At 55.5% G+C, this 10,183-nt stretch overlaps 1 protein-coding gene across 2 annotated transcripts in view; it reads right to left on the reverse strand.

The window, feature by feature from the left end:
- The window catches only part of FOXO6 (forkhead box O6), a 29,035-nt gene extending 20,580 nt beyond the window's left edge, over positions 1–8,455 (reverse strand). Inside the window, exons 1-2 of one of the 2 annotated variants that reach the window (XM_069068151.1) lie at positions 8,238–8,455; positions 7,136–7,688 (exon numbers count right to left, since the gene is read on the reverse strand). In XM_069068151.1, the coding sequence (XP_068924252.1) occupies positions 7,136–7,688; positions 8,238–8,386 (702 nt within the window). In that variant the 5' untranslated portion in view covers positions 8,387–8,455. The other variant, XM_069068150.1, reaches the window with a different exon arrangement.
- Between the last annotated feature and the right edge of the window lie 1,728 nt (positions 8,456–10,183).

Below are 10,183 nucleotides of genomic sequence, written 5' to 3' on the forward strand. Positions count from 1 at the left end.
GCCACCAGGCGTGGGTGGGTGTGAGCAGGTGGTTGTGGGAGTCTGCTGGGCACACCAGCCCGTGTGCCAGGAGTGGCGGGCACAAGCCCAGGAGGCTGCCAGGCCCCTGCTCAGTACAGTGTGTGAGGACGCCCTCGGAGCCTCCCCCCACCCCCAGGCTCTCCAGAGCCCCAGCCAGCAGGGAAACACGCGCTGCCTTTGGGGGTGGGGGGGAGGGAGAGAACCAGACAGATGGATGAGGTGAGGGAACCCAGCTCAGAGTCAGGCTGAGGGGAAGAGAGGCGGTGCCCCCCACCAACCCTGAGCTGGCACAGTTTCCCACAGCCTTGTCAATCCCAGCAAGCCCCCCCCCCCACCAGAGTCTGAATCCATTATCTGTGGGTAGGTGGAGTCCATCACCCCCCCCCACACACACACACACACACACACTTCTAAGGAAATGAGGCAGTCCCCAATACTGAGCCCAGGCTGTGCTGGAGGAGAGGGGATGGAGACACCAGCATGAAAGAACATGTGGAAACCAAATACCAAGGGTCCTAGATTTGAAGGCTTGGGTTCAAATTCTGACTGACATTCAATCTGGGTAAGAGGGAAGAATAATGAGAAGGGTCATTCAACCCCCTGACTCTTGTTTTCCCATTATGAGGATAATAATGCTGGTTCCTAGTGTTGTCATAAGGAATGCGCCTTGTAAAAATAATAACAACGTTAATATAACGACTGACATTTACTTAGAGCTTTAGGCTGACGCAGCAGCCCCTCCTCAGAGCCCCCAGCACCCTAGGGAGCTGATTACCACCACCCTTATCATCAGCCCCTGGATGCTAGCAAGTGTCGAAGCTGATGTCTGACCCCGGCTCTCTTCTGGACTTCACAAAATCTGCCTATTTCAATATTTACATTCATTTTGCAGTCAGAGAGACCCAGGCCAGCTCATAGAGGGGAAGTTATTTGCCCAAGGTCACATACGTAACAGAGACAAGATTTAAACCTTTCTTCTGACATCTAATCCCATGCTTCCTGGTGTCCTGTGTTTCCAGTCCTTTATTCGTTAAGGAACTGCTGAGGAGGCTTGGGGAAGAAGCCAGAGTCAGGGAAAGAAGGAATCAAGGAGCCCACCGCTCCCCCTGGGAAGGTCTGCATGGTTCTCTGACCCCAGAATGGATACATTCTAAGGAGAAGCCACAGACATGGGGGTCTCTGGGCTTCCCTACTTTCCCCTCCCCCACCCCAATACACACACACACACACACACACACACACACACACACACACACACCTACTCCAAATTCACTCTGCTGCTCCTTTCCTGGGAGCAGCTGCACTGGCAAACCGGCTGGCCCAGCAGGCTGGCACCCTGCCCCAGCTACACCTGGGGAAGAAGGGAATCCTGGCCCCAAGTTGGCACCATGCCCCCTAGCCCTGCCCATTCCCTCAGGCTGTGGGCATGAGGCCCCTTTGTCCCACTCCAGGGGGCCTGCTGTAGGCATGGGGCCCAGGCCTTGGATCTCCTTGGTCCTGGGTTTCTCCAGAAAAGCCTGAAGCTGCCCAGGGGCCATTTATCCCAGTCCCTGGCTGGTGCTTGCCCCTGGGGATGGACCAGCCAGAGGCTGAACTGATCCTAGCTCCATAAGAAACTGGGGGGAAGGAGGTTTTTCTTCCCTTCCTCCCCCAGTGGGAATGGGAAAGAAGCAAGAGGCCTCCAATGTTGGGGAGGGGATGCAGTGGGGGGAAGTAGAGCCACCAAGACTCACTTCCTCTTCAAATATTGATTGGGTACCTACTGTGGGCAGGGCCCAGTAAGAAAGAGGCCTGGGCAGGGACTGTGGAGGAGCTCAGCAACCTGGGCAGTCAGATCCTGCTGGGCAGAACCTTCCCAGTGGCCTTCTCAGAGGGGGCCCCTCTGGCCTCAAGCACTTCCTTCCAGTGGCTCTGGCAGTGGTAGGCTAGATTAATGAGCCTAGAGCTAACCAGCCTCATGCCTGAGCAGAAGAGAATTTCTTTACCCTATTCTTATATTTTCCATTCTATCATTCTTTATCCCTGGAAATAAATCTGAGAAAAAGACACCAGTGTCTCTGAAAAGGGAAAGGGACAGAGGGTATGGGTGCTCTAGGCAAGAGAGGAATAGCAGAAGGGGCAAAGGTAGTGGGGCACATGACTGAGTGGGCCTTTCTGAATCCAAGGAGGACAAGCAGGTTGGGAGACCCCAGAAGGGTCAGAGCCTGGGCTCCTGGAGCAAGGGAGAATCAGATGAGGCTACCTCGCAGGGGTAAGGCTCTTCTGTGTAATGAACCCCTTGGGCAATCTGGTGAAACTTATGGATCCCTTCTCAGAATTATGAAATAAATGGAATAAAATCCATAGGAATATGAAAGGAAACCAAAGGTTACTGGAAATAAAGACTGGAATGAGGACCCCTGCAGACAAATTCCTGGGCTGAGGCAGTGTTCTTCTAGGATGGTGAGGGAAAGACTCTGACCCTCAAAAACGGAAGACCTTAGCAGGCCCAGGCCAGAGAAACTCCTGACTTGGCTGAAGAAGAAAGAACTTGAGTTTGGAGTGACAGAACCTGAGCTCTCAGTCCAGATATGGCAATTTACTACTGTGTGACACTGGGTAAATCACAACCTCCCTACCCTCACCTCCCACCTCACCTTCTCTGGGCCTGTTTCCTCCTCTATACAATGGGAGTATTAGAGCTAATGATGCTATGATGATCCTTTCCAGTTCTATCCTATGACCATATGGATCCCTGTGTTCAGGTAGGAGGGTAAGGAAAAAGATGGACCAGCTTCTGGCCTGTCCTCAGGGAGCTCTCCTAGTATGGGACATGCACTAAACAAATGCCAAAACAACCCCAGAAGAGATTTTACCTACACAATAGATAGCTTATAACATATGGAGTAACACCCTACACTTGGTTATTTGGTATGTTAGCAGTGTGGCAAGGATTCAGAGGAGGGTTTTATGCTAAGGGGAAAGGGTGGAGAGGAGGCAGGGGAGAGATCAGATATACCCTGAGAGACTTCCTAGAGGACTGGATCTGGGTAGGCCTGGTCCAGTCACAGCAGCCCCAGGACCTTTGGAACCTGTGCCCTCTTAATCCCTATTACAAGAAGAGGGAGATCATCCCAAGAGAGCTTTGCATTAAGAGTCAAAGGGTCGAATCCCACCTTGGCAATTTACTCCTTAGGTAATGCTGGACATGTCACTTTCCTTCCTTTGGGCCTGTTTTCCCATCTTTAAAATGGGGGCGGGGCATGGATTAAATAATCTTGAAGGTGGCTTCCATATGTAACATATCAAAATCCTGACTGATTAAGGGAAGGGTCTGGGGCTGGCCATGGATGCAGCAGGAAAAGAGAGGCCCTGGAGTGACTATTCTCCCATCTGCCCCATCCTCTCCACTTCCAGTGAACTGCTTTCCCCAAACAGTTCAGTACCCTACCACTGCTTGCCTAGAGGCCTGACTGGCATTTTTGCCTCCAATCTCTCCCCCTTCAGTCCATCCTTGACATATGTATCCATCATCTTCCTAATGAGCTGCTCATCCTTATCAGCCCAGCTCCAACCCTGACTGCCTTCCTGACCCTAGACAAATCATTTCACCTAAGGCTCAAATTTCATCTGTAAATTGGGGATAATAATCATTACCTGGAGCGCCTACCTCAGAAGGTTGGTGTGAGGATAATGTATGTAAAGTGATCACTTCTCTTAACCATTATTGTCAGCTCATAGCCCCGTGCTCTTGACACAGGAGGTGGCTCAATAAATATTTGTTAGACAAGCAACTCAGTTCAGCAGCCCGCTCAGAATCCTCAGTGGCTCCCAATACCTACAGATCAAATTCCCAACTCCTGTGCTGAGCACTTAAAGGCCTTCATGTGCTGGCTCCAAACTATCTGCCCTTCCAAATTTCTCTCCCTGTGCCTGGCTTCACACATGGTCACTTTGCCCAGAACAGGTCTCCTCCCTCTGAACCTTTGCTTGCATCAATCCCTTTCCCCATCTCTGGAGTGCCCAGGGGGACAGAGGCCTATGCCAACTCTACCCATCTAGCCAAGATGGAGCACAAGCCAAAGACTGCCTCACCTAGGCAACTTTCCCCAATTTAATAATTTCCCTACTCATCATACTCAACACATGATTAGACTTGGCCTAATATTCTCTTTGGCTCTCTAACCTGGACAGCTTCTTTTCCCAACTAGATCTGGAAGGGAAGGGACTATGTCTATTCCTCCTATGTGCCCCACAGTAACTGGCACAAAGCCGGGAACACAGGAAGGGCCATATAAATATTTGATGGGAAAAAAAATACAATTTTAAAAGGTGGAAGTGGGGGAAAAGCAATCAGTAAGAGGAGAGATGAGGGGTCTTCTAGGCTCAGAGATCTATTCCAGGACCCAACCAGCCATCAGCAACTGATTAAAGAGACCTCCTTCTCTTCCACCTGACAGAGTTCACCAGCCTGATCCCAGGGAACCCTCCCTTCCTGACAGGTGCTAGAACACACACATTGGGTGATTCATCCTATCTCACCCCATTCCACTCTCAACAAGGATGGAGGCAGGCGAGGTCCACTGACCTAGGACTCCAGTGCCCAACATGGGCCACGTGGTCTCCTTCCAAAGACTAGGAAGGAGGAAGCCTGGGTTCTCTCTCTGAGGATAGAAAAAGGAGATCCACTTCTAAGCAGCTTAAGGTAAATGATGCTTCACAGACCAGACTGGGAGTCAGAGGTCCCAGCTCCACCATATCTCCCTCTATGATCTTGGATTAAGTCCCATTCAGCCTACTTATACAGAAGAAGAAACTGAGGCTTTTGGGTGTCCCCGACATGTCCTTGCCCATGAAATAGAGAGTAGGCAGTTTGGAAGCACTTACCCTGAACAGGTGGATAAGCTTTACATATCTCTGCAGCCCCTTTGAGGGATAGCTCAAGGTAATGAACAGAAAGAACCTGGACTGGGAACCAGGAAACCTGGTTCTATTCTCAGCTCTGCTATTAATTTACCATGGGACCTTGGACTGGTAATTTCCTCCTCTCTGGGCCTTGATTCCCTTCTCAGCAAAAAGAAGAGATTGGATGAGATGTTCCCTCCCAGCTCTGACATTGAGTCTATCACCTCCCCCAAAACACCTTCAGCAGCTTCCCCCCCTTCCAACAGGATAGTCCTAATGCCCTCAAGTCTGGCATTCATATCCCATCCAATCTGTTAGAGAGCTACCTTTCTAGCCTCACATAACTCCCCACCACAGATACCCTCTGTTCCAGTCACCCTTGGATTTTTAGGCTTTCCTACCTCTGCTCACACCTATCCCTCGCTGGCAATATCCTTCAACCCAGCCCACCATTCCACACCCCACTTCCTACAGAAAGCCTCACCCTACTCTGAGCCCCTACAGCTGGGCTGTACTCCACATCTTGTCCTGAGCATGCCCCATCCTCTGTTACTAGCTCTCTTGGCTTTGCTCATTCTAGTCCAACCATTTCAATCATAAGCTCCCAGAAGGTAGGGATTCTGTTCTTTCCTTCTCTGCTTCTCTGAGGTGTCTAGCAGGGCCGGGGCCCTGGCAAGCCTCAGCACAAAAGCTGCTAACTGAGTGGTATGTGGAGTGCCTTTCCTTGGGGAGCCAACACAGGGTACAGGCCAATACAGGCTCTGGGTTCATGTCCTGGTTCCTATGCTTAGGGTGAGAACATGGACAACTCACTGTCCAAGCCTTGGTTTCCTCATGTGTAAAATGGGAATAATAATACTCACAACCTATACCTCACCTACGTAATGGAGAAATCTATTTGCAAACCTTAAATCGGTATAGAAATGAGAGCCATTATGTACACACACACACACACACACACACACACACACACACACATTATACCACCACCACCACCAAATGCACTTGCCCCTGCTTATTCTGGGCATACCCAGCATCCTTTCCATGACCTTGTCCTTCTCTTTCTAAACTCCAAGAACCAGTGGCATGACCAAGGGGAAAGGTCTGGTCCAGTGCCAGATTCTGAGGGGAAGACAGGAGGTGAGTCTACCAATGCTCTAGTGTCTGGGGGAGGGTCAGTGACCGCTGTTCCCAAACAGAATAGGGCCTGAGGCTTCTGCAAGGAAGTGCCTGTGACCAGACCTGAGAAAGCATGAAGAGCTCCTTGCCCCTCCCCACAGACCTCAGAACTAGAGGGGACTTCTGCAAATAAACTCAGGGCCTTCTAGCCTTAATGATACAGCCCTATATACTTGTAAGCACTTTCTAATCCCCCAAATAACATGTCAAGTCTAAGAGAAGCAGGGGCAATAGGGCTATCAGAGAAAACTGGAATGAAGTGGGGTGTTAGCTCCAATCCTCTGCGAAAACCTTTGATTTTCCCCGTGCCTCAGTTTCTCTGATTCTCCTGTTAACTATGCCACCTGCTGGCAGGCAACTTGACACTCAAAGCTCTTACACAGGCAGATAGGAGGGGACCCTTTCTTACAGGGTCAGCTTCTTCTTCGTTTTCCTCCCAAAGCTGCCCTCTCCCTAGGCCCCCCCCCCCAATTTGGGGAGTGCCACTTCTGTGCTCTAACACTGTCTTCCTTACACCTAGGCCTAGGGTCCTGCCCCTCCTCACCAATAAGACATCCCCCCCCCTTCAAAAACAAAACCAAACGAAACAATAATACATATACACACACTCCTAGGCACAAGGATGAGGAATAAGAGGGTGCCTGGTTTCCCTCACCTCAGTCAAGGGAAAAAAAGACCTATCTGGTCTACTAGGAAGTAGGGTTTTCTATGGTTTTCTCCCCATTGCCACCTCCCCCCCCCCTTCAGAAAAGGGACCCGGACACCCATCTAAGGACCAACTGGGGCCTGACCCTCCCCTACCTTTCATCGAACTGGGGATAAGCTCTGGGGGTTGTGAACTTGTTCGGAACCCAGCCCTTTACAGTCCCCCCCCGCCCCAGCCTGAGTCTCCAGTCACATTCCTCCATGCACTGGCTAGCTGAGTACAATCCCCTCCTCCTCCTCCAGACACACGCACTAGGACTGCTAGTGCCCACTGCCAGCTAGCCTTCCCACCTCAGACCCACCCCAGGCATCCTCTACTGTAGCCCAAGCACGCCGGGGCTCTCACCTTCCAGCCAGCTGAGCTGTTACTATCACCCTTATCCTTGAAATAGGGCACGTATCGAACCATCCAGTCATAGATCTGGGAGAGCGTGAGCCGCTTGTCCGGGGCGCTCTCAATGGCTTTGGTGATGAGGTCAGCATAGGACAGGTTGCCCCAGGCGTTTCGCCGAGAGGTCTTAGCCTTCCGGAGCTGTCCAGCGTCCCCACCCAGCACCGGTAGAGCCGCCGTCCCGGGAGCCGGGGCCCCAGTCACCACCACCGCCTTGCGCTCCCCAACGCCGGCCCCAGCCCCTCCGTTCTCGGTGCTCTCTCTGCCACCTCCGTCACCACCGGGCCCGGCCGCTCCATCCTCTTCGTCCCCGCCGCCTGCAAAGTCGGGTTGTGGTAGCGGCCAGGTGCACGAGCGCGGCCGGCTCTGCGGCTCGAAGTCCGGGTCGATGTCCACCTGATGCGCTCCTCGTAGCTTCTCGGCCATGATCCCGGCCCGGGGGCCCCCGACGGCGGCCACGGGGCAGGTGATTCCCGCCCCAGAGCAGTGGGCACAGGAGTGAGAGATTCTGGCAGCAGAGAGGAAAGCACTGGGCGGATGAGACCGGCCACCCGACGGAGGGAACAGAACGGGTGGCACCAGGGAACCCAGCGGTGGCGACGGCGCGCTCACAGGGGAGGGGGAAGGGGAAGCCCTCCGGGCTGCATGCGCCCCCGTTGGGGGGCGGGCCACGGGGCACCCCCCAGGGAAGACGGGGAGGCCCAGGGAGTTCCCCTGGTTTAGGTTCCGGGTGGGGTTGGGGTTCAGGCACACCGGCTGAGAAGAGCCATGGTCACTGGGCGCAGCTCCGGGCACCGGGCGGGGCGGGGCAGCACAGGGCAGGGCAAGGGGCGTTTGGGTCCGCAGGCAGCGCTGGCCTAGGGCTGCTCTCCCCCCCGGGCACTCCACAGCTCCCGGACGTCTGGGACTAGGGGAAGCTCCCTCTCTGATTCGTGTGGTAGGGCGGTAGCGGGGAAGAAGAAGGCGATGGAGAAACCGGGAGCGGCGGCTGCGCCCCACGCCGGAGCCCGTGCCTCGGGCCAGGTGGGCGCACACCTTAGCCGGCCCGCTCTAGCACCTGCAGCCCACTGGAGCCGGAGCCCGAGCCTCCTGCTCTCGCTGCCGCCACTGCCGCTGCTGCTGCTCTCGCCGCCGTCGCCGCCGCTCCCCGGGCGCTGGCCCCGCGCGCCGCCTCCGCTCCCCCGGGATGGGGCCGGGCTGCACCATGCTGGAGCCGGAGTCGGAGCCGGAGCCGGAGCCGCTGCTCCTGCTGCTGCTACTGCTGCTGCCGCTGCTGCTGCGGCCGCCGCCGCCCCCTGCACCCGCGCGCTGCCAAGGCAGCCGCCACCGCCGCTCCGGCTCCTGCTCCTGCTCCTGCTCCTCCCGCGCCCGCCGCGCTCAGCGCCGGCTGCACCCCCGGGAGGGAGGGGAGCTGGGGAGAGGAGGGGAGGGGAAGGAAAGAAAGGGGAGGGGGAGCTGGGGAGGGGGCGGGCCCAGCGCGGCGCGGGGAGGGAAGGGGGAGCGGGGAGCCGGGAGCGGGGGGCGGGGGCGTGCACGCTCCCGGCGCCGCGGGCACCTCCCCCCCACCCCGGTCCCGCCGGGCGCGGCGTTCTCGGGAGTCGGAGTCGGGGTTGCAGCGCCCCACAGGGCCAGGAACGCAGGCTAGGAGGGGCGGGGCGGGGCGGGGCGGGCGCGCCCCGGGGAGAACCCGTACCTGGAGACCGGGTTTGGGAAAGGAGGCTGCCAGCCACGCCCGAGAGAGTTGTGGGGGCTGAGGGGGGCGGGGCGTGCACGGTGGCAGCCCCTGCGGCCTGGGGTGACCCCGAGCTCTCCCTGAACCGGGTGTCCTGCTCCCCACGTGGCCAACTCTAGTCTCACAGCGCCCCCCCCCCCCCCGAATTGGAAGACAGCGCGCGAACTTGGGGCGCGCGGCCGCTCGGGGCGGGGGTGTGGAGAAAGCCCGGCCCGTTCCCATTGGCCGGAGGCGGGGCTGACACGCCTCGTGGGCACAGGAGAATCCCCACTCACCCCTACCCCTCCCGGGCCCCTGAGCCTTGCCTAGCTTCACCCCCTCATTGTTACAACCAAGGGTTTCCCGGGGCAACCAGGGGCGGAGCCTGATGCCAGAAGCTCCGCCCTCCGGCCCCCCTGCAGCCAGCTTTGGGGGGGGGGGTTGGTGAGGACCGAAGCAAAAAGAGAAGTAGGGGGCCCTAGGGCTGGGGGCGGAGCTGTGATAGGCTCCTTTCTTTTATACTGTACTTTTGGGGTGGTCCACCTCCAGGAGGCCTGACAAGGTATGGGGCCAGGGAAAGAAATTGAAATTCCAGGTTTCCAAAATTCCGAGTCCCCCCCCCCCCAGTCCAGGCCCTCCCCCCAATTTCTAGTGGCTTTTTCAGCAGAAGTGCCCAAGGCTAGGCCGGGCAGTGAGGGCTTCTGCTGCCAGCCAAGCCACAGTTCATAGGATTATAAATTTACAGCTGGAAGGAACTTTGGAAGACACCTAGTCCAACTCTTTCATTTCCCTGAAATATCAAGAAAGAAATCTCAGCAAAAGTAGGGTGTACCCCCCGTGATGAACTTATTGGGAGGACATGGACACAACTTTTCATAGATTGAGCAAAGTGCTGGACCCCGGGGCAGCTCCCGTAACCTCTCCACCGTAACGGGGCGGGCGGGGGGGGGGGGGCGCGTTGCTTTTGAGATTCCTTCGGGCTCCAAATCCTATGTGTCAATGAGCATAAGAAGCTCAGAAGGAGCACCTAACCTTTGCTATAGTAGGTGTATTTGAATATTTAAAACTGGTTTATTGAGGGGCTCCATAGCTCGAAATTGACAAAGAACTGAGATTGGAATGTTAGTTCTCGGACATCGAATCCAGTGATGCCTGCTCCCAGGCAACTAGCTACCTCCTAGGACAGCATCACTGCTTCCATCAATAATATTTACTGGTGGGAAGTTCTACCATAAATCTATCCTTAGTTCTTACTCCTACCGTTTGTCTGTTTACTTCTATCCATCAAGGAG

This window comes from Petaurus breviceps, unplaced genomic scaffold (genome assembly GCF_028583685.1).
Source record: "Petaurus breviceps papuanus isolate PSGF00001 unplaced genomic scaffold, PetGlider_PUasm1.0 90760, whole genome shotgun sequence".
Lineage (NCBI taxonomy): Eukaryota > Metazoa > Chordata > Mammalia > Diprotodontia > Petauridae > Petaurus > Petaurus breviceps.